This window comes from Neomonachus schauinslandi, chromosome 13 (assembly GCF_002201575.2).
Source record: "Neomonachus schauinslandi chromosome 13, ASM220157v2, whole genome shotgun sequence".
NCBI lineage: Eukaryota > Metazoa > Chordata > Mammalia > Carnivora > Phocidae > Neomonachus > Neomonachus schauinslandi.
The window spans coordinates 10,661,027-10,685,195 of NC_058415.1; the positions used below are offsets into that span (position 1 = coordinate 10,661,027).

At 43.2% G+C, this 24,169-nt stretch overlaps 1 protein-coding gene across 1 annotated transcript in view; it reads right to left on the reverse strand.

The window, feature by feature from the left end:
* Positions 1 to 24,169, reverse strand: part of DOCK8 (dedicator of cytokinesis 8) — a 173,335-nt gene that overhangs the window by 20,818 nt on the left and 128,348 nt on the right. The window contains exons 29-42 of the mRNA XM_021694440.1: positions 22,116 to 22,261; positions 20,032 to 20,214; positions 19,531 to 19,663; positions 18,472 to 18,559; positions 14,763 to 14,859; positions 13,273 to 13,407; positions 11,869 to 12,021; positions 10,617 to 10,775; positions 9,730 to 9,830; positions 8,767 to 8,959; positions 3,503 to 3,646; positions 2,146 to 2,277; positions 1,541 to 1,675; positions 23 to 112 (exon numbers count right to left, since the gene is read on the reverse strand). Of these exons, the coding sequence (XP_021550115.1) occupies positions 23 to 112; positions 1,541 to 1,675; positions 2,146 to 2,277; positions 3,503 to 3,646; positions 8,767 to 8,959; positions 9,730 to 9,830; positions 10,617 to 10,775; positions 11,869 to 12,021; positions 13,273 to 13,407; positions 14,763 to 14,859; positions 18,472 to 18,559; positions 19,531 to 19,663; positions 20,032 to 20,214; positions 22,116 to 22,261 (1,889 nt within the window). The remainder of the gene's footprint in view (positions 1 to 22; positions 113 to 1,540; positions 1,676 to 2,145; positions 2,278 to 3,502; positions 3,647 to 8,766; positions 8,960 to 9,729; positions 9,831 to 10,616; positions 10,776 to 11,868; positions 12,022 to 13,272; positions 13,408 to 14,762; positions 14,860 to 18,471; positions 18,560 to 19,530; positions 19,664 to 20,031; positions 20,215 to 22,115; positions 22,262 to 24,169) is intronic.

Consider the following 24,169-nt stretch of genomic DNA (forward strand, 5'->3'; position numbering starts at 1 on the left):
CTTTTTGCAAACTTCCCCATACCTTGTTAGGATCCAACTTGGTTTTGTCCACAGGAGCAGAGTCTTTTATCACTTCTACAAATTCCTCACCGAAACACTGGCCATAAAATCCCTAGGCAAGAAGAACCAACAGATTACAAAGACTATTTTAATATAATGCAACTCTTTGTGTCTTAAAAGTTGAGTAAGTTTGGAACAAGCTTAAGGAAGAATTTGCTCATTGATTATTGGAAGTCCTTCTCAGCTAATGAGGCAAGTTAGCATTTCTGGAGACAAAAATAAAAATATAAGGAAGTGCAGCATTGCAAACTGATGGATGCTTCCCTAAAATAAGTGTGCTTGACCTCTAACTCAACCAATGTCTTCATCTTTCCAGAAGCAGCTCCAGGGGAATGGCACAATTTACTTCTTGTCTTTTGTACCCTAGGAGCTTGGAGGTCACTAGGCTTCCCAGAATGTGACGAACCACATTTCACAAGAAGACAAAACACACACTTCTAGTCCCACGTTGGAGAAACATAATAGGGAACCAAGTGGCCTGGGGTCAATTGCTGGTTTTCCTTCTCATGAGCTGAATGACTTTGGACAAGTTACTCAACCACTCTGTGCCATGGCTTCTTTGAGTCCAGTAGGAATTAAAGTCTCTTCTTTTCCAGAGATGGATAGCATAAGGAGCCATTTGGCAACTAAAGTGTTTTAAGTTTTACAGCTATGAAGAAGCATAAATTCGAAGCAATGACTAGCAGGCATAAGGAATGAATCTTGAATTAAGTGTCAGCACTTTGGGGCCCCCAGGTACTCTGCCTGCGAGGGTTTTGTCTGGAGGACATCCCTTGACTTTCATCCTGAGTTCTTAGTGCTTGGCCCTTTCCACATCTGCTTTTCTCACTTTTCTCCAGGCTGTTTTCCTGTTTCTCCATCCTTTCCTCTAGGAACATGCCGCTTCTTTTCTGTGACACTATGGATCAAGTGTAGACAGCAGGTTGGAGTTGGGGCTTCCAGCCTACGAGACGGGACACTGACTCTGATAATCCGCAGAGGAGAGCTCCTTGGACCAGCTCAGCAGGAAGAGCTCACCATGCCCCAGCTCAAGGCATGGCTACTGTGAACATCTCTGTGTCAGAAGTGGGATGTGTTGTCTAGTGATACCACTAGATGTTGTGATGGCCACAACACTTTCTAGGGATAACTCAGTAATTTGGCAGGATTCAAAGTCAAGGTGATAATCTTAAGGCTGAAAAACTATTACTAAAATTTCAAGAGTAATAGGAAAGCACATGACAACAACTGACTTTTGGGTAGCCTTGAAAATAAATACTCACCCTATAAATTTACAAACTTTGACAAGCAAATACAGAATCTTAGGAGAAAACTCTCCAAATCATGCTTTACCTTATGATCTCACCTAATACCTTCATATTAAAAATGCAATGTGGACAAATTTTTATACAGATCAATAACGAATCCGTAACTCTTTTTTTGGCAATGACCCACTCTAACTTGCTTTTGTGAAGTATATGGAGTCGAGTGCTTTTCTTACCTCTAGTCTGTGAGAGATCTCAGGAAGCTTGGTAATAGCAGGCTCTTTGTAAACAAATTCCTGCTCATCTAAATCCCCAAATTTGGATCCATAGAACCCAACTCGGAAGTAGGTCCCAAACATTCTCTTGTGACCCTAGTGAGCAAAATAAGAAAACCTCTCTTTAGTTAGGTCATTCGTGAGGATCTATAGCCTTGTAAAGGGCAGGATTCTTTTGTTACTGTGTTACACAGCATTTTATTCCTATAGCTAACATAAACCGAAATCAAGCCTTTAAAAAAATGTAACGTTTATGGAAGAAACTTTGGAAATAATTTTAAAAAAGAAATGCCACGAAAGATTTCTAGGATTTCTTTGAAGTGAACTTTAAAAATCCTCACATTTCCTGTTTGTAAAGTCATTCAAGTGACTTTCTTCCAGTCGGAACTGTCCGACCCCTGGTCCTCTGCCTTATTCCCAGCCCCTCTCCATTGGGTAGGCAAGAGCTACAGCAATGAAGTGCTCAAGGCAAATCGCTCGCTAGAGAGGAAGCAGGGCTAAGGATCTCTGGGACAGGGCCACATGCTGCCAGGTAAAAGGACTTGCTGGCCAGACTCCCCAGATACCTTGCTGATGATGCTGTCAAAAGCCTTCTGTAGCTTGTCATGGGTGGAGGTCAGCTTCCGGAAGTCTCTGTGTGCTTCCAGGATGGGAATGACCAGCTTGTAGACTTCATTAACCGTCTCGTACAATCCTCCCTTAGAAAAAGAAGAAAATCAACAAGAATTTAATCCAGTGGAAAGTTAAGAAGAGCATCCAGAGTTCATTATGTGCTGGAGAGTGGATTAGTTACGGGCACCACAATATTTTACAGAGCAGGAGTGATGTCTCAGCTTCTCTGGGATGGCCGGAGCACGCAAATGGAACTAGACACACGCTAAATGGTCCTATATGATGATGTTAAGTGGGCAAAACAGTTTCCAAGGAATAAAAACAGCAGATTGGCAGCAGGGACTAGTACTATTCAGGAAGGCAGCTTCAGCATCATTAAATGTCATCTAGGGTCACGCTTAGCCAGATGTTCAATGCTTGCCTAAAAGGAATTGGTAGGATTCTAACTAGTTCACTTTCTTGAATTTTAGGAAAAATGGAAGTATACTGTACTTTCTCTGAATCCTGAAATGGAAAGCAGAAAAAAGAAAAGACAGTTAAAACAAAAAATACATAGAGGTCGTAGGGTAGGAAACTTGGAAATGAAAGGTAAAAAAGAAAGAAAACCATAAGGATGAACATAATATTGGATCAGCTAAATATAGTGAAGTATTAGATATTTACTTGGCTTAAAACTGGCAGGAGGAGTGCGATTATTAACATGAAAATGGGCAACAGACTTTCTCTACTGCCCTGAATCTCACTGACTTAATCTACCTATTTTTATCTTATCTGAAGTGTGTAGACCCAGATAAGGCAAATGAGGGGAGTGTCAGTGGTTTGCCCTCCCATAGTTCTCTCAGCTGGGCCTGGTTTGCGCCAATCCTGAGGACTACCCAGTCGTCAGAAAGGTAGCTGGTCCATCTCTTCCCTCCCTCCCTTCCCAGTGGCTCCACCCCAATACTTTTCTCCATGAGAGGGAAAATGAGGGAGTGAGAACATGCCTCATCATTTGTGGTATAACCGTGGGCAAGCCATTTCACCTCTCTGTGGCCTAATTTACCCCCTAGTAAATGGAAATAATACGGGTATAACTGCTGCCCAGCCAAAAAGCCTGCCATGAAGACCAGAATACTGCAGTGATGAAAGGTTTTCTCAGCTCCCTCCAGACCTGACGCAATTTGCATACATCAAAGTCATCTGGGGCCACCCTCTGCCCCCCCACCCCACACAGCCCAGCAGGAGGTTTGCCTGGCTCGGGGTAAGACTGGCATTCACAGTGCTGGGGGTTCGGCCCACTGCGGAGGCCCCGGGACCCCTGTGAGCACTGACCGTGCTGAAGAGTTCAGCTGCGTGCTCCAGGAGGCCCACCAGGCCACTCTCGGTGAAGTATCGGCCCGAGCACACACCGTCCTCATCGGGTGACAAGGTGTCATCAGAGACTGCAGACTCCTCCAGCACGTTGGAAGAAATGTTCTGAAAGAGATCCCAGGATAAGCCCGGAGAACAGGGGAACCGGACTAACAAAAGGTACCAGAGGAACCCAAGATGGGGCACTGAGCCAGCCCACGTTTGAAGATCCTCAGAGAGCCTGTGATTATAGAATATCTCTAATTCCACCCACAAGACGCCCTGGTTGCCGTTTATTTTGAAAGGATACACTGAGCAACTGGTCTTCAAAACTTACAATTTTCTTTTCTTTTTGACCTTGAGGACATACATAAAGGGACACTTACCTCAATGTAAGAACAATTGAATTACTGTCATGAAATAACCCTATGGGACATCCAGCAGGGGTCATGGTTTTTAAAAGGCAAAGACCAATTAACAGCTAAGCAGATTCCTTGTTTCAGCAGCCCAGTGAACCTTGGAGGTGTGCTGCTAGTGACTTGATCTTCAGTTGAACAGCCATATTATATGATAATAGCCAATGAAAATGTCTTTTTGGCGGCCACGTTGATGGCAATGCAACCATTACTGTTGCTGTCTCCCATTTTGTTCTTTTTTTCAAGCTTTTCCTTTACACAAACCATAGAGTTTAAAGTCTCCAGCAGAGGGGCGCCTGGGTGGCTCAGCCATTAAGCGTCTGCCTTCGGCTCAGGTCACGATCCCATCGTCCTGGGATCGAGCCCCGCGTCGGGCTCCCTGCTCCGCGGGAAGCCTGCTTCTCCCTCTCCCGCTCCCCCTGCTTGTGTTCCCTCTCTGTCAAATAAACTAATTAAATCTTAAAAAAATAATAATAAGTCTCCAGCAGAGAGTGCAGTAACCAGGGCCCAGGCTAGGGTGAACCAAGTGAGAAACCGAGGGCACAGCCTTTAGAGAGGCATTCAATCTCAGGGTCCATCCAATCTCAGTAAGTGATGACTCTGAATTTGCTTGACCCTAGGAGTGAGCTGCTTCCTTACATTCTGCCCCTTAGGTGCCTCTGGCCTCACCCCAGCTCTGGCCCTTGCAGTGACTCTCATACTTTTAACATGTTAAGAATCTTTTTTTTTTTCAGCCTGTCTCAGAGTTGTGGAAGAAATGCATAAGGAGCATAAAAGCAATGCATCTTCCCAGCTTAGAGACTGCAAACAGGTAGCACGCATGCCACTCTTTCCCATTCCTACACTCGTAACAGGCACAACTAATCAATTATAGCACCGTTTCCCTTGAAGTTTGGATACACAGTCGATCCTTGAACAACACGGGTTGGAATTGCACAGGTCCACTTGTACGCATTTTCAAAAATATACTAGACTCTGAAACTAAGAATACACTATATGCTAATTAACTGAATTTAAATAAAATCAAATTAAAAAATATATTGGAAAAATTTTTTGAGATTTGCAACAATTTGAAAAACTCAGAAATCGTGTAGTTTAGAAATACCAAAAATATTAAGGAAAAGTTAGGTATTATTGTAAGAATACAATATCTTATACACCTAGCATACGAAACACAGGTGAATCAACTGTTTATGTTACCACTGAGGTGTCTGCTCAACAGTAGGCTATTAGTAAAGTTTTGGGGGAAGTTAAAGTTATCTGTGGGTTTTTGACTGGGTGGGGGGTTGTATCTCCATGTTGTTTAAGGGTCAACTGTATTCTCAAAATTCTTCTTAGTGTAGCACTCCAGTCAACCACTACCAACTGACTAGAGTTGGCTTGGGAAGTAAAAACATCTGCTTCCTGGCTTGGCTAGCAAGATCAAGCACATCAACCTTGGCAATCAAGGAAAAGAGCTGTCACAGTCCTCTTATCTTCACATCCAAGACTGTAATGTATTTTGAGGAATATATGAGACGCTCAGACTCTCTTATGGCCAGTCTTTTTTCCAAACCTGGCCTTTCTATTGTGATGTTTCCAAACTGGAAATAAGAGAAAGTCCAAGGGATTCAGCTGAAAGAATCTAATAACTCAAGAAATGAGTACTATGAGAATTGTATGTAATTTTCTACAGGTAGAGGAACAGCTCTGAAGTAATGAAGCTTTATTAGCTGTAACCAGAGAAAAAGGATTCTGGCCGACTTTCCTGGCTTCAGAGTCAGGGAGGTAAAAGTCACAGCAGTATCTGAGAATGTATCCGTATCCACATTTGTGCAAGAAACACTGCAGTCTGGGACACAGAATTTCAACGATCTCAGTGCCTTGGAATTCAGTGGCCTCAAAGTTATTTTCCTTGCACAGATTTATTTATCTCCAGTTTATAATTCTTCTCCAAAAATTCAATTTTATTGGCGCAGAACAAGGTTGAAAGCTAAAGCACACAGCATTTGAGAAATCAACTCTGAACATCTGTTGTTAATGCTGTCCAGAAGTCCTTCATCCTTTTGTAGAGTAAGACCTCCTGGGAAACCGTCCAAGTCCAGGTGTGGACCTCCACTCTGGCCCAGCCAATCAGAGCATTCCATTTCTCTGGCCACTCTGACTGGCTCAGGGCCGAGCACATGACCCTGTCACACCCAGTAAGATGCAGTGAGACTTTCTCTGCAACTGCTAGAAATGAGCCATCGCTCTGGTCTCCTGGTCTTGAACCTGGGAAGGCATAAACCTAAATACTTCTCGGTGAGCATGGGAAGCCCGTGCAGGATGAAGTCGACGTAAGGGAAAGCAGAGACAGGAAGTGGTGACAACACCGAGGTCCGATGGCACGGTTTGGGCCTCTCCTTCCAGTTCGGCAGGTGCTGCTCCTGGCTCATCTCCCTCACGGAAGCTAATAAACTCCATTTCTACCCTAGGTCAGTCTAGGTTTGGTATTCTGTCACTTGCAAGTATACATTTCCAAAAAAGATTTGGTATGTCTCCTTTGAGGGAAAAGAACTGGCTCAAAAGCAACAACCTAATTTGGCTTCTCTTCCGTAGCCAAGAATACCTACCTCACCATGTTTTGTGTATCATGAAGACCTGATACTCCACAATTCCTTCTGCCTCCCCCTTCACCTTCCTGGTCCTTCTGAGCTTCGCACGACCCCCAGGTTAGGTCAGATTATAAACACGGCATCTTGTACCTCTTTCTTTCTTTTTTTTTTTTTTTAATTTTTAATTTTTAATTTTTTTAAAGATTTTATTTATTTATTTGACAGAGAGAGAGACACAGTGAGAGAGGGAACACAAGCAGGGGGAGTGGGAGAGGGAGAAGCAGGCTTCCCGCGGAGCAGGGAGCCCGATGTGGGGCTCGATCCCAGGACCTGGAATCATGACCTAAGCCGAAGGCAGACGCTTAACAACTGAGCCACCCAGGCGCCCCACTTGTACCTCTTTCTTACAGCATTTATCATAATTGTAATTGAATAAGGAATAGAATAGTTAGATGATGTCGCTCTCCCTGGCTAGAAGGTAAAGTTCACGAGGACACAGTAAGTGCTCAATGAATATCATCTAGAAGAATAAATGAATGGATATAGATACATGAAAAATAGAGCTCAATGCTCCCTTATGGGGACAATGTGGAGTCTTCCTGTTGGTTCTAGAATAACTATTCTATCTCGCCTTGGCATGGCTTATTATAAGCAAATCAAATGAATTCTAGGCGAAATTAGAATTCTCAAGCTTACCAAACATGAGAGTCAATAATGAAATGCCATTAATACTTAAGTGATAAATATCAAATAGAATATAGCAACTGTGAAAAAGGCATAAAAGAATGACAAGAAATAGTTCAGTTAATGAAGCATGGAAAGAGGATAATATGATTCAACATTAAGTAAAAAACCCAAAGATTTTCTGGGAATTGAAAGAGTAGCACTTAAAATATTTTATCCTTGATAATATCAAACGGCCAAAATAAATGTGATGAAAGCAGCAGATACATCTAAAATGACTTTTGTAACTTCCTTCACTTTTATGCAAATGAAAATCAGATGTGATATTTTTATGCTTTTTGGATAAGAATTTCATTTTTGGCCTTTATAACACACATTTCTGAATTGAGAAGAGAAGTGATTTGCTGAGGATGAAATGTTAGAATAAATATTATTGTTACTGAAAGCCACAAAAAAGGAGGGCTTAATAATAAGCAGACAGGTACACAGGTGAACAGAGTTCTAGGGAATCAGAAGGTCCCAACCACCGCCCCCCAGCAATGGTTCCAGTGACTTCTTCCCAAAGCCTGGGGAAGCTACTCTGAATTGTCCTCTCCCTCTGGTTCACATAGCCATCACAAAATTGTGCTGTAGAACAAGACTGAAAAAAAAAAAAAAGCCTTTTATAAAATCAGTCATATAGATTGAAACAAGGATAATACAAGCACTTACAAATGACTGTGAATCTGGCTTGAAAAGGACTCTATTACTGGACTGTTTGTGGATTCAAGAAGAGTCATTGCTGCAGATTATGTCTCTCTTACAAAAGGACTCATAAAACTTTTATTTTCTCTAAAGACTGTATTAAACTATTCAGCAAAAGCTATCCAAGTGGCCACTGAGCATCCTAGCCTGAGCCAATTTTCAGACCTGCTAGACCCTTTGCTAACTGTGGGCAATATTTAGCTTATCCTAAGAAAGTACTGCTTCAGCTCCCTTTTGCCTTTCCCAGGTCCATGCGGTTCCTTCCTTGCTTTGGGACTGAGGTGTGGGACGCTACAGAGTTGGGGCATGTGATCAAAGGAATGGATCATGTGGGAAATCATTTCTCTAGTGTCTGGAAAATACTTTCTCAGTTTTCAGTGTCCTGTGCCAACTCCAAGTCTTTGAGAAAGAGTTTAAATGACCTTAGAAAAACTGCTCTCTCAGTTTTGTTATCTGTAAAGTAGGAGTCAGAGTACGTTGCCTATCTGCCTGCTTCACTGGTGGATGGGGAGGGTCAAATGAAATCATGGATCTGAGTGTTTGGGAATGCCTAGAGTGGCTATCAACTCTACATTTATTGTAAATAATTTTAAAAAACAAGATAGTAAAGCAATTAGAAGAGGCAAATATAATACACTAAATGAGATTTCTTTCAACCTTGGCACTATTGACATTTGAGGCCCGATAACTCTTGGCGGTGGGAGCTGATCCCTGGTTGTAACAACCAGAAATGTCTCCAGAGATCGTCAAATGCCTTCTGGGCTGGGAGGCAAGCCCGCCCCCCGCTGAGAACCACCGCTCCCCAGGAAAAGCTGCATTAGCTCCCCACCTGAAAGCTGACACTGCCCACGGGCAGGTAGCTGTGGTCCTCCAGCATGCTCAGGTACTCGGCCACCAAGGCTGCCGCGTGCACCAGGCACATGGCGGCCTCCGTGTAGCATTTCTTCTTGGTGTGTTTCTCGGCCATGTTCTGGAGCCAGGTCAGCCGCAGATCAGGAGAGGTCTGGTAACTCTTGGCAATTCTGAAGGCAGAATGAGAAAGTTTCAAGGACAGCTGGTTAATGACACTGTTCTACTGTGCATGGCCACTTCCCCCCACCCGCAAGAATACCCCCACCCGCCCTTAGAGGTTTTCCCCACCCGTTCAAAAATGAGAGGAAAAAGCAAATATTTATCAGTCCGGTTGTTTTTATATCACAGGTAGCGTGTGTTGGACCTCAAGAAATAGCATTTACTTAAAGTTTTATGGGGAAGAAAAAGGCCCAATCAAATGAGGTCTCTTGTAATGGATCTCTAGCAATTTTCTCCCTTTTCTTTCCTTTCTCTCAGAATAATAACAAGACAAAAGTACGACCCGTCTATGACATCACATCAGAACCAATTTATTTCTCTAAGTAGTTTCTCCTGAACAAGGACCATAAGACAAAGTTTCAAACTATTAAGTAAAATATGATTTCTAAATAAAACGGTACATGTAAATCTGAATATAACTGGAAAAAATATAGGAAATAATTCATATGATAATAGATAGTTCTTTTCTCTCATTCTCTGGTAAGTAGAAGATACTGTTGTGAAAGATACCTCAGTTTAAATTAGGGGGATATTTCTAAAAAGGTGTATATGAATCACCTCACTCTCAATGATTAATTTCTACCAATTTCTATATATGCTCTTGGATGTCATCCACAACAGTGTACCCACATGGCCTATAATAATGACACTAACTAGACCTCCACAGTGACAAACCCTAGACCCTCAACTGACACCCCTTGATTTTATCAGAAAAGCTTACCTGTACATGAGATCCATAAGCATCTCGGGATCTTCCTGAAATTCCCTCATTTTCACCGTGTCATATAAGATGCTGTTCAGATTGCAGAGAAGTTCCTCCACCTGCAAAAAAGTGTACACCTCTAAACAATCCTGGCTTTGTCATCCATGGTAACCAGCTAGGGCTGCATTGGAAGGGCACAGGACAGCCATGGGTGGGCTGCTCTCTGGGAGCAGAACTCGCAGGTGGAGGGGAGCCTGGATGGACCCTCCATGGCCCTCATCTTTGCAGGTCCATGTGCTTCGGAGGCTCAGATGTGAGTTGGCCCTTGGGCTCCATCAATTAGCCCCGAATCCTTATACTATCTTCCCTCTTTTTGTTTAACTTGAGCTCAGTTTCACTTATTTGCAACCTGGAAGAGGCCTCAACAGTACTCTGGAACAACAGGGCTTTTTATACCAAATAAGAGGCAGCTTAGGACTTCAGCTTATGTTATATGTATTATATATATAGTGTGTGCTATGTATTATACACGTGTGTGTGTGTGCCATATATTACATATAATAGTGTGCTAGATATTAAATACGTGTATACATATTTATATATTTATATTTATTTATAAAATATACTTTATATTAATATTTATTAATATTTATCTATTTTGTGTGTTATTTTATTTTTAATATAAATGTTTTATATTACTTATATTTACATTAACATTAATATTTATGTATTTTATGTATGTCATTAATATTTATATATTTTATGTATAACATAGAACTGTTATATAATTATATGTTATATGTGTTACATGGATACACAGTATACACACACACGTATATATACACAAGTTTATACCTGGCTGATCCCGAACCTGTGCATGAGGTAAGGCATGCTCCTCAGCTTACCTGGATGGGGAAAGGAGTAGCCTGCATGGCTGTGTCCTCTTCTGCATAGGCCAAGATCGTCCTCAAGGATCTTCTCAGGTACTCCTCGTTAAAGTCTGGTGCTTTGCCCACCAAAGATGCCAGAGACATGATTACTTGCATCTTCACTCTTGCAAAGTTCTGCGTCAGGAAGAGGAAAAGATGGACCAAGTAAGAGACACTCAGCGAGCAGCTAATGGAAGGCAGCGGAGCCAGACACCAGGAGCTCCCCAATGTTTTCTTTTACCCCGTCTCAACCGTTTCCTTTCCTCTCAATGAAATGTGAGCTCTACTTTGCACAAGATTCATATCATTGTTTAAATGGTTTAAATGGATATTGCTCTGACATAAATCTGTCAGTTCCCTTTAAATTTTCATTGAGGACTGGATGCCCTCCATGCTGTAAGGCTGGGAGGGTCCTACAAAGTTGGGTCTCAAAGACGGATCCTTTTGTACCAAGATTCCTCTTCTTGGGACTTGACTTTAGCTGGACAAAGGAACAGTATCCCCACGGCCACGCCTTCTGAGATTCTGGACCCTGGACAGGCAGTGACTTTCTGTTTCTCCTTCCCTTCTCGCCCTATGGAAAAATATCGTTATCCTGGGGGCCCCCGAGAAAATGTCCTAAATATTTTCAATAGTTATGACTAACATATGGTGAGGACCCTGTCTTTTTTCCATGGACCAATTTATCTTTTAAGATCTCTTGGGCATGCTCGTTAACATAACCACAAATGTAAATAATCTAGATAAACGAAAATCTAGATAAATCTAAAGAAACCAAAATCTAGATAAACTAAAGCAAAGGTTAACTCTTCTGTAATAAAGCATAAATCCAAAGGCTGCAAAGCTTTGATTAAAATTCAGATGATACTGATCATTCAAATTCTCCTCCGCAGGTCAGTCTGGTACCATTCAATCAGAATTTGGAAACAAGACAAATGCTTCTGAATTCTTAACCCGCCTGCTGTATTTTTCCCCACAGAGGACAACTTTTAATCTACCTATATTCATTCACTTGTCCTTGAAACACACAGATGGAAACCATGGCATTCATCAGTCTCCATCTTCACTTCTGATTGCAAACTCAAGAGCTGCCATCTATCTACAGCATCAATTGTCTCCTTCACACGGGACAGAAGGAAATGGCGATTCCGCAAACCTTTCCTCAACCAGTGCTTTGCACTGACTTTCTCTACTGATTCTGGGTCACCCCGCCGGTGTGAGCTCTTACACTGGTGGCTCCACAGCTGAACCTCATGAGGAGATAGAGGGTGGCACAGGCTTGGCTCCGGGTGCTGTCCACACTGCTGCTGCAATGGTGTAAGACTCGCTGACACAGGTCCGCACACTGTTCCACCTCCTCCTCAAACAGCAAATCCCCGAACTAGGAGAGACACAGAGCCCGTGAGGCATCCCTGGGCACTTCCGTATTTTTTTTCTGGACTGGATGCCTGTTGAAATGGGCAGTGTCTGCTGGGACAAGCAGACAGCCCAGAAGAGTTCATGCACTGCTCCATAAAGATAATGAGCTCCTAGAGTCAGAAGATGAATGGAAGCAACGGGGTTGACCTAAGAGCTAATTGTGAACTGCACAACTAAGATCAGGGCTGCGTAATTCACCGCATCGTTAGCCAGGCTGCATTCACCGGCAAAGCCACCTCTCTGCAGGAATGAGCCTGTGTTTACTGAGCCCCCTGGAAATTACTGGTGACTAAGAAAGAGAAAATAGGGGTGCCTGGGTAGCTCAGTCGTTAAGCGTCTGCCTTCGGCTCAGGTCATGATCCCAGGGTCCTGGGATCGAGCCCCACATAAGGCTCCCTGCTCAGTTGGGAAGCCTGCTTCTCCCTCTCCCACTCCCCCTGCTTGTGCACGCTGTCTCTCTCTCTCTGACAAATAAATAAATAAAATCTTTAAAAAAAAAAAAGAAAGAAAGAAAAGAAAGAGAAAATAATCCTGAGTGGGGAGGAGAGCAAGAGAATTCTACTTTGTAAATGTAAGTGATCCCGGGGCTCCTGGCTGGCTCAGTTGGAAAAGCATGCAACTCTTGATCTCTGGGTTGTGAGTTTGAGCCCCATGTTGAATGTAGAGATTACTTAAATAAATAAATAAACTTAAAAAATGTAAAAGATCCCGTTAAGAACGTACCGACTGAGAGCTTTCCAATCCAGGGGGAGAAAGTAAACTGCATTAGACCACTTGATGTAAGGAAAATCTATATTCTTCAGGCTATGAGAAATTTACTTCTAAATCTTCTCTCATTTCATGACAAGGCATTTTGCAAGACTTACTGATGGGCATCATGTTCAGGACATTAAGCTCACCCAGATGCAGTATTGGAAAGGGTGAAAGATAAAGGTGCTCAGCTGGGTTTGCCCTCATGTCTCCAGTGAGTGGCCATGTCAAATGTCTATAGTTCCATCCACATTTCAAGTGTGAGAGCCACTGTTGTTCTTAATGGTGAGTTCTCAAAAAATCAGGGCATCTTCTTTATTCTTAGGGAGACTTAAGACCTTTACCTTGATGTCACTAAATACCATGCTGTGTGGGTTTGGGGGCACCTGATGGGAGAAGTGTGAAGCCAGATGAGATTCTCAGCTCTTAATTAGGAGTAAGAAAACAAGCATCCCATGTTTACCTTGGCAATGAGAGCCCGGAGTGTCGCAAAGCAGTGAGTCAGGTAGGTGGTGCTCTGATCGCAGCTCAGAGAATTCACCAGGACCCTTAGAACACCTCCCAGCAGGCTGTCTTTACAGTCCAGAGCCGAGCTGGCCTGAGGGGAACGGAAGAACAGTGTCACTGAATCCCTGTGCCAGGGACCAGAGGGGTGAAGGACACAAGTTGGCGCTCTTGACAATTAGCACAGCGATGCTGACATTCCATCTCTCTTAGTCTAAGATCTTCAGGATTTGGCCACCCCACACACATCATCCATTACCACGACAGCTGAAGACCTATTTCCAAATGACTTTAGTCCAAAACTCCCAAATGATTTGGGATTTATGCCCAATTCCGGGCTGCTGAACTAAGTTATAAGGCATCCCATCCTCCCACCCCAGACAACAGCTCTTGGAATGCTCCTTCTTTACATAGAAGGCACAGCTTTCCTTGTGGGCTTCCAAAACACAATTGTCAGCCTCCCAGTATAAAAGGGGCTGCTTGATGGCAGCAGTGTTTCTAAACAGAACAGCAAGACTAATACCACCAAAGAGAATGACAGATAAGTGCCATTTCTTTGGGGAAAAAAAAAACATTTTGAGAACTGGTAAGTACATAGCAGTCAAAGCAGTGAGGGATAGAGATATAATCAATATGATGCCAAGTGTTTAAGATATCAAAGACACCACATACTTTTTGTCTTTATGTTTCTATAACAATTCTTTTGATTTTAGACCGCCTAAAAGTAGGATAACTAAGGTTTTCCTGGGTTTCAACAATATTTCTATTCCTAGCTCCAAAAAGCAACACTGGATCTACCCGAATAAATGATTTCTCGCTGGAAACATGGAGGGACTCATTTCTCAGGTTAACCAAAACCCCATTATGACCTGGACTTCTTGGGAATTTTTGGAAACACTCATTTAGGGGATAAAATTAGTATGGTAAATTGTCTTACTGCAATGTTCACGGCGAGGGATGGCAAATTCATGGTACAAGTAACTTTCCTTCACCAATCACTGTCCAAAGTAGACCTCATTATTCAGACCTAGCACCTTTTCCACCTAGCCCAGTCATAACCTTCGCTCCCATACTAGATGTCAACTTTAATTCAACTGGAGTTGGCCCATCACAAAAAACAAAACAAAACAAAACAAAAACCCTAGCTACCATCCCTCTTCTAGATCATTAGCCACAAGCCACCGTCTACGCTCTACACTTGGTACACACTTGGCAGATTTAACTACGAGGGGCACCTCGTCAAGCACCTAAGTGAGCAGTGAGTCAAAGAAGCCAGGAGAATGTTGAGTATCTCTGGAATTTGTAAGGTGAACACTATTGTAAATGGTAAAAAAAAAAAAAGGGGGGGGGGGCATTTTGGGATCACATTTCTTTCACAATTATCTATAAAGAATTCCTTATTAAATTCCAGTAAACATGTCGAACAGATCAGGTGTGTGTTGTCCTCACCTGGATAATGTTCTCCTGCATATCCAGGATGATTAAATTTGCTTCTGTAGCCAGATTGCCACTGATCAGGGCTTCTTGATCTAACTCTGCCTTTGTTCTAAGAAAAAAAAAGAGGTCAAATTAAAGAGCATATCAACCCTGGCCATATTTCAGTGATGGCAAATCTATGCACCAAAGCATAAAGAAATGTTCTGAATAGTCCATTCTGAAATGAAAACAGACGAGCTGGCCACAGGTAACCAAAGAGTGCAGGACCCTTTCTGAGATTAGTGCCTAATAATGATGACAGTTATAGAAATAACAAAAATAGGGAGAAAAGCAATTACTGGTCGCTACTAGCAGTTAGGCTAGCCAATCCGATTGCTGTGTGAAGCCTCGGGCCGTTCCTGGATTTCCTGCATGAGAACCATCTCTAGATCCGAATCAAGGGAAGTCTGTGCCACAGGCAGGGGGAGTGGGGATGGATGGGATCTGAACTTGGCAGACAACGCTGCTGCTGGATTAGGAAAGCTGCTACTTCTGAACTGGGGCAGGGAAGAGTCAGTCTCTTGACTTCCCAAAGACCACCTTGGGGGGTTGCTCGGTCAAGTGGCGACCTTTTGTTTTTTTCCCCAGTGGGCAGCAAGGTGGCATTCCTGCAGGACAGCAGGTCATCTAACATCCCGCTGGGTGTTTACTGGTTACTACCCACTAGGGAATGGTAGGGAACGGGAAATCGCCTGGTGTTGCTTCTCTGTGAGGTTTCCATTTTGAGGAACCAGAATATTTCAGGCACTAGTTCATTGATTCTCATAAAATCTAAGTGAAGCTGGAAAGGGATATTTTGTATCATCTAAATTTAGTGGCCAGAAAATGGAAGTGTGAAGAATTCATTTCCCCAAGACACCCCCGAGGCCAAAATGTCACTCTAGGGGTTGGGGCATCATGATGTGAGCCCAGAAATCTTGGACCAGGATCACCACCTAGCTGTTCTTGAGTCCCCTTCACCCAACAATGGGATCTCTGCCTCTGCTTATATGCCTCTGAGGGCTCAGAATAAATACTTCCTTGTGTTTTAAATGTTTCCAAACCGGGGCGCCTGGGTGGCTCAGTCAATAAAGAGTCTGCCTTCGGCTCAAGTCCCGCATCGGGCTCCCTGCTCTGCGAGGAACCTGCTTCTCCCTCTCCCTCTGCCTGCCGCTCCCCCTGCTTGTGCTCTCTCTTTCTCTCTGACAAATAAATAAAATCTTTAAAATTTTCAAGCTTAGGATAGGCTCTCTGGTCCCAAGGGGCTCTACGTTGTTTTTCATTCTGCAAGCGATAGTATTTGTGTAAGGAAAGTGAAATATAAAAGCTATTTTAAAAAAATATATTGGTAGATTTTGATTTGGAGCAATGCTATGCAACAGACACATAATGACGAACACAAATATCTTCTCCATTTTGTAGTAGCCACACTAAAGAAAGCAAAAAGAAACAGGTGAAAGTAACCGAAAATATTTTTTTTGACCCATTATAGAAAAAAAATTGTCAATGTGTAATCACTATAAAAATTACTTATGAGACCTTTTCCATTCCTTCACTGGTGCTAAATCGTCAAAATCTGGCCTATGTTTCACTTGTATAACTAATGTGGCTACCCTATGGGACAATGCAGACCTAGATCTGGTTTTCATTTTTGTTGTCAAAGTTTTTCAATTGTGGTAAAATACACATAACATAAAGTTTTCCATCTTAACCATTGTTAAGTGTACAGTTCAGTGGTATTAAGTACACTTGTATTTTCATTCAACTATCACTGCCTCTAATCCAGTTTTTAGAAAGCTTACCAGCCTGTCCTTTAAAACGTTGGTTCTAAAATTGGACTGGACAACAGCACTGCCTAGAGTTTTACCAAATCCTGATTTCTGGGTCCTACTGCGGGAGGTTCTGAATTCATTGTTCTGGGGTACATCTGGGCACTGGGAGCTTTAAAAGCTTTCCTGGTGATTCTAGCGTATAGCCCAGTTGAAAATTACTGCTCTAAAAGAAACAGATCCAAAATAATTAAAAAATGATCTGAAAGAAAAAGGTGAAAGACACCGCTATTATAATGACAAAAAGTTTTCCAAATAGCTAAATCTCACTATGGTTTCTCTTGAAAAACAAAACAAAATAACCCACGCTGCCCCTGACCAGGGAGTACTGAGAGGCCCTGCATGGAAAGGCTCAGTGTGGTGTTATTTCTGCAAGCAAAAGGGGCAGGTTTCCCAAAACCTCAATTTATGCAGCCCGGGCCAAACATATCTTGTTAGGCTCTTCTCCTAATCTCAGAGAGGAAATGGCCCAACCCCCTAAGTGGTTCTGTAGCACATAACTCCACGTGCCTTTCTTTCTTTTTGTTTTTTGGGGAAGACAAGGGTGCGCATGGCCTGAGCTAGAATTTATGGGTTCTCAAAACCAAACATCTCAAAAATTAGTTCAGGGAATTTAAAGCAAGAATAAAATACCCACAGCAAATGGATATTATTAATAAGAGCAACAACTGGGCTTTCTCAGTAACATCTGTAATAAGAATGTGTTTATCTCCTTCATGTTTTAAAATAAATTTGACTCTCAAAAGTCCCATAAGTGGACTAGAATGATTCATTCTTGTGATGATAACAAAGACAGTAAACGTATTTACTGACGAAACAACAATGTTATTCAAGTCTGCCCTACCCCCATACCTCCGGGATGGGGGCTTCATACCCTGAGGAGATGAGCGACCTATACCTTGTCGAGTGTGTGGGGCAGGGTCCTTAACCATGTAATGTTTTGCTCAGTGGACCCTGAGATTCATTAGACTATCTGCTGCAAAGAGGAATGGCAGACATGAGCTCTCTGTTCAACATATCTAGTTGTATGTCCTTACGTATTCAAATTCTTACACATATATATCTCATACGTTGTAATCCAAGCAGCAGGATTTTTCTTCTTTCATTTTTTATATTTTTTGCTGATAATAGCATGTATTATCTTATGTATATGTGTATATATGTGCATATGTGTGTGTATATATAGAGAATAATACACATACCCATTGTAGGAGATACAGCAAAGTATAAAGAAAAGAACATCGATTACCTCAACACCCAAAGAGAACCACCCAAGGAAAATCACTGTTAATATTTTGGTAAATTTCCTGCCAGTCTTAAAATGTATTTACCCTATGTAGTTAGAGATTTAAGATTCTACTCTAAAATCAAGTGTCTGTCCTGCTTTGGTTCACTTAACATTATATCATAAGCATGTCCCATGTCATGAAATTTTAATAGCAACCTAACATTTCCTTACACCTATTCTTGAGCATTTACAATGTTTCCATTTTAAAAATATTGAGTGATACTGACATAAATATCTCTGACTACACCTTTTGTACATGCTTCCGGAATGGAAATATGAATTTGAACTATGTGGTCTTGGGTGCCCTGTCCTGTCCCCTCCAGCAGCTTTTGTCAAGCTATCTGAAATTGCTAAATATCAGTTTTCTTTAAATGCTTATCAGTGTGGTCAAGTTTTCAGAGCTGAAAATCATAACTTCTTATACCTTTGGTTATCCTGGGTCCCTGGACGAAGTGAATTTACCCAGATAATGATGTTTCACTTTCTTACCCTTGGAAGGATGTAGTTGTTTCGGTAATACAAGTAGCCTGGGAAAAAGGGTTTTAGACTTTAGGTAAAAGTAGCACAAAGTTGCTGAGTGACTCACTTATCTTGCTTCTCATTAGCCTGCCGCCAATGTGTCTGCTCCTTCCTCCATCTCAAATTTTCACTGAGGCCTGGAAATCGGTCATTCCCTAGGAGTTAAGAAATGCACGAGAGGAATGTGATTAGCACGAAACCCTCTAAGATAACCACAAGTTCCGTAACAAGCTCGGGGGAGAGGACTCAGCACCGCGCCTCCGGCTAATTAGAGCCCATGCGGGACGCCAGGAGGAGACATGGCTTTGCCCAGGACCTGGCCACCTGTGCTTTGATTGACAGCCTACAGCTTTAGAACCCTTGCCTTTCTGGAGTGTGGGTGAGCACGTGTGTCCTGAACAGAGGGTTCCAGTAAAACTGGGGTTCTCAGTGAATTACTGAAGAGGAGCATGCGGGTGTTAAATGGGGGTGCCCTCCCGCCACCACTGCAAGAGCTGAGCTCCCCCCAAGCTTCCAGCCACTGTGTCCCACTGCATAGAACGAGCTGTCACTCTGTAACTTTGAGCATGGTGACTAAGACGGAGCATGCCTGAGAACCTCACTCTACTCTACAGCAGTGAGGTCAGCCTTTTTGAGATCATTCCTGGCAGGCCTGGAACACTCGGATACACCTGGTTGGGGTGGGGAATCGTTTGTGTTTTAGTAATGTCCTGAATGATCTGGGGAGATGATTTTGGAATCAGAATTATCCAGTGTCTTGACCGTGCTCCACAAAGACGAGCAGTCAAATGCCCCGGGAAGAGGCTTTGACCTTGAGGGTGACCACATCCCACCTATCCTGTGACTCATGTCCTTGGATGTGACCTGTACCGCTGACAAGTCTTAAACAGAAGACACATTTGGGGACATTTCCAGGGTTCCTGTGACCTCAGGACAGCAGCCTTCCTTCGCAAGTACACAGCTAACATTCCATACATCATGCACAGAATCCGGGAACCTGCTTGTCTTTATTATCCTAACATCTTAAGAAAGCAGTGGTAGGTCTACTCGTGTTGTGAGGACGCTTCTCCTCACCGAGGGTGTAAAACTCACTGACGGGAAGCAGGGAAGGGCAAGGCCAACACACCTGGAGCCCGACAGCGCCGCATCATCTCCCCCCGAGCCCCTTCCCCGCGGAGCAAAGCCTCTTCCAGCCTGGCCTTGACATCCCTTGACTTCTGCAGGACTTGGGTACTGACTTTGTCAGAACTCTGTTTTCCCTGGACAGGAAAGAGGCAGAAGGCTGTTCAGTGTGGTGAGATGTCTGTGCGTGGGGAGAACCCCCAAAACACAACACTCTGCAGTGAAGAACAGCCAGTTGGGACATGTGCCCCCATGGAGATACTGTTCGGGGGTGTCCTATCCTGCAAATGACAATGGGATGGGCTTCTCTCTGCAGAAGGCAGAGATCCTTCCCCTGAGAAATGGCCGTATCTAGAATGCAAAGAGGTTATGGGTTTTAATACAGAAGTGAGACCAACAGATGGTGCCTCCCCCCCACCCCCAAGCCAAGGGGAACCGTAGTAACAACATCGACCTGAACTTGGGAGCTAAGAGCTGGTGCAAGGCTGAGCCACCTCACACTCACCTTGTACTCGAAACACGAGACACAGATAAAAAGGAGATCTAAGATCCTGTTTAGCTGCATGGATGGCAGGTCGGCGATCCACTTCCTGATGAGGCTCTGGTCGGCATTTTTCATGATCCAGAGGAAGCAGATCATGAGGTTGCGGGTCGTGTCGGCATTCAGCATGTTGTATTGCTTGTAGGGCTGCAGGGAGGCAGAGGGCGAGATGGACGCGGGGAAGAAGTAGAGCCATAGGCACCCCAAAACTTAGGGGATGCTAAGCTCTTAGAACACAGGCACTGTACTTTGTCCCTGGCTGGGGAACTGTTTCCAGGAGCCCAACCTTTCCAGGGCTACGAAACTGCGTTCCCTGAGCTGAGGTGCTCAGCAAAGGGGCTCACGTGGGGCGGTGTCTGAGCCAGGCTTTCAGCCACATCCTGTGGCACCCTCCGGCTCCGGAGCAGTGTGGTCTGATGGTCTGTCCTGCCTTGACCAGCCCCCCCCCGCCCAGTCTCAATGATACAAAGGGAGCTCCCAAGCTGCTAAGATTCCAAGTATTTCTCCTTCCAGCGGGACACCAGAGGGTTGAAATTAGAGCAGAGAACAAGACTAGCCAGGCTCTAGAAACATCCTAACTGTTCAAGAATTAACTTCTGGTGTCAGAGTCCAAAGTATAATATAAGGGTCATTCATGAATCAAATGAATCAAATCCCTAATTTAGTGGAGTCCTCTGTGCTGGGACTTCAATTACAATTTATGTTTTCCTGAGGGGTGGGGGGTGGGGGCTCAGGCTCTTTGTTTTAAGGCCTGGGTCCCAAGTGTTCGATTTTGAGTGCTGAGCACACTTTCTTTTACTCATCCAATCAAGACAAAGAACACTATGTGGCTGCACCCTTGGTTCACACAGTGTAGCTAATACCCAATGGAATGTGAAACCGCCTATTTGTGAGTATGTGCAGGAAATGTTGGTTTGGGAATGACAAGGCTTATGGAATTAGTTTAATCTTCCTGAGTATGGTGACAAGAAGATATGAAAACCTTAGTGATAACTTCCTAGGGAAGATCCTCTAACAGTGAACTCTGGGCATCTGAGCATATGCCCTTTGAGCCAATTAACAATGTAAAAGGCATCTACACTGCCTTAGGCAGCTAACTTCGGTAAGATGCACATTATTAAGGTGAAGGAGGTCATAAAACACAGTATGTCTCCAACTGCAGGATGATGAGTGATGTCAACTCTCAAGGGTCTTTTTTCTTTCTTACATCCCTGCCCTCTAGCCCTCCCGGGGCTGTCCTGGGGGTGGGGGCTTGCTAAATGCTAGAGGGAAGAGAGGAAAGCCATCCAGCAGAGAAGCTACTTAGGTCTAGATGCTGCCTTTCCCAGGAGAGAACCAAGTGGAGTTCTCTGCAGATGTATACGTTACACTGAAATGCAAAGTTAAATGAAGCTGGACAATGCGGCGCTGTCACTGTCTGCCAAAGGAAGAATCGAGCTCCTCAAGGAATGGAGTTCCCACCTCAAGGAAATCAGACACTGTGTTCCTGGAGGTGCTGCTCTTTAAGCCCAGAGTCTGTGCAAAAGGACAGAGCTATCCTACTCTGTTTGGGCTCCCTGGGGACCCAGAAAAGCTGAAGTCTTTTGCCTAAGAAGTACTCACCCCAAGCAACTGGCCCCTTCAACCATTTCAACCATTTTTTTGGAGGCAAACATAGTGTGAATGATAAACATAGAATAAACACCACTCAAGCCTCCCACCCGAGGGAGCCTTGGTTTGATCTTCTTTGCGCCGATCTCAGATATCCCAAGTTCACCTCTTTCTGGTGCTCTGAACCTTGAACTCAGGCACCGTTGAGACTGCCTGCATTTGGCCTGTGGACCTACCGCTGCAGCCAGGACCACCTGCGACTCTGCGGCCTCATGTGTGCCGTTCCCTTTCTCAGCTGCTAGCTCCACGCAGATGCCTTTCAGAACTGAGCAAAGAGGCGGGAATCTCACAGCCCGCTCTGCTCTGGGTTCCGGTAGGTAAATACAAGAACAAGCCCATGAGAAGATGGGACAAGACACAGAACAAAAAATAAACCAGAGAAAGGTGCACCAACATACCAAGGAAGAAAGCATTGTTCCACTTGTCTTCAAATTAAAATTGTTTCCGGCTATGGCCAGCGCCACGTTCTGGTTAATTGTACTGGTCCCTTCTTGGTCTTCATCTGAGCCATTGGCACGATTTTTTCCACTACGGGCATCTGCAGCTGTAATGAAAACATCATTGGCCTTACCATATGATCCAACAACGGTGCTTCTTGGTATTTAGGCAAGGAGTTGAAAATTTATGCCCACACAAAAATCTGCACGTTTCTAATGGCCAAAACGTGGAAGCAAGCACGATGTCCTTCAGCAGATGAATGGATAAGACAATGGAGTATTATTCAGCAGTAAAACGAAATGCTCTATCAAGCCATGAAAAGGCACGGAGGAATCTTCAACGCATGCTACGTGAAAGAAGTCAATCTGAAAAGGCTACATATTATATGATTCCAACTCTATGACATCTGGGAAAGGCAAAACTACAGAGATGATAAAAAGTTCAGTGGCTGCCAGGGGTTGGGGGAGAGAGGGATGACCAGGCAGAGCACAGAGGAATTTTAGGGTAGAGAAACGACTCTGGTTGATACCATAATCATGGATACACAGCATTATATATTTGTCCAAACCCACAGAATTTACAACCCCAAGAGTGAACCCTAATGTAAACCATGGACTTTGGTAATTATGATGTACTGCTGTAGATTTATCAGTGGTAACCAATGTACCCCTCTAGTGGGGGATGCTGACAACAGGAGAAGCTGTATATACATGGGGGCAGGGGGTATATGGGAAGTCTCTATACTTTCTGTTCAATTTTTGCTCTCTAAAAGTTAAAAAAAAAAAAATCTTTGCTGATGTGAAGCCCAAAACAGTATTTCCCTATGTCTCCTACCCACGGAGGAACTGATACTTATTAGTCACTAAAGTCAGCACAGTAATTTAAAACCTGATGTCTACTGGGGTGTCTGGGTGGTTCAGTCGGTTAAGCATCTGACTCTTGATTTCAGCTCAGATCATGATCTCAGGGTTGTGAGACTGAGCCCCGTATCAGGCTCCTTGCTCAGTGGGGAGTGTTCTTGAGATTCTCTCTCTCTCCCTCTCCCTCTGCCCCTACCCCCGACACACTCTCTCTCTCTCTCTCTCAAATAAGTAAATAAATCTTAAAAAAAAAACAACAACCCTGATGTTTAGCATTACTGCTAAACTGCTACCATCTCTAGGAAAAAGCAGGCAGGCTAATAAAAGAGACAAAATGTTCAGCAAAAGATTCAGCTAGAAATTAATTTTTCAAATTGTAAAAATAAAAATTTTCAAAGCATTCATAACACTTCCCTGTAATACAATATTTTTAAATTTTTTTCTAAGTTTTTATTTAAATTCCAGTTAGTTAGTATAATATTAGTTTCAGGTGTATAATATATTTTTTACTCTATTCATATATTTTAAATAATGACCAAATAGAAAGGAACCCGTAATTACAGAACTATTCAGTTCTTTATAAATTAACAAGCTAACAAGTCACAAATTCGGCAATAATGTATTAAATTTCAAATATCTGAAATGAATGTTAATTTATTTTCTCTACATAATATAGACATACCTATGTTTATATGTAGATCTAGATGTGTGGGGACAAAAAAAGGACCCACCACTTAAAAGGTTGGTTTTTCACTACCAATCACACACAAAGTTTTTGCTTAAGCAGTTCTTAGAAAAGTGTTATTAAATCACTTGCAACTCATTGATTCATTAAAAACTCATATTTTGTTATGCTTGTCAACATTGTAAGTATTTGTATCTTCAAATTTTCAGGAAAATTAGATTGCAAACAGTATTTCCTTCTGCTAAAATTCTGAAAACAGAACTCAAATATTTTTAGAACAGTTTTTTAAAATAAGAGTTCACTATTTGTGTTTAAAGGCAGCCGAGGGCGCCTGGGTGGCTCAGTTGGTTAAGCGACTGCCTTCGGCTCAGGTCATGATCCTGGAGTCCCGGGATCGAGTCCCGCATCGGGCTCCCTGCTCGGCAGGGAGTCTGCTTCTCCCTCTGACCCTCCCCCCTCTCATGTGCTT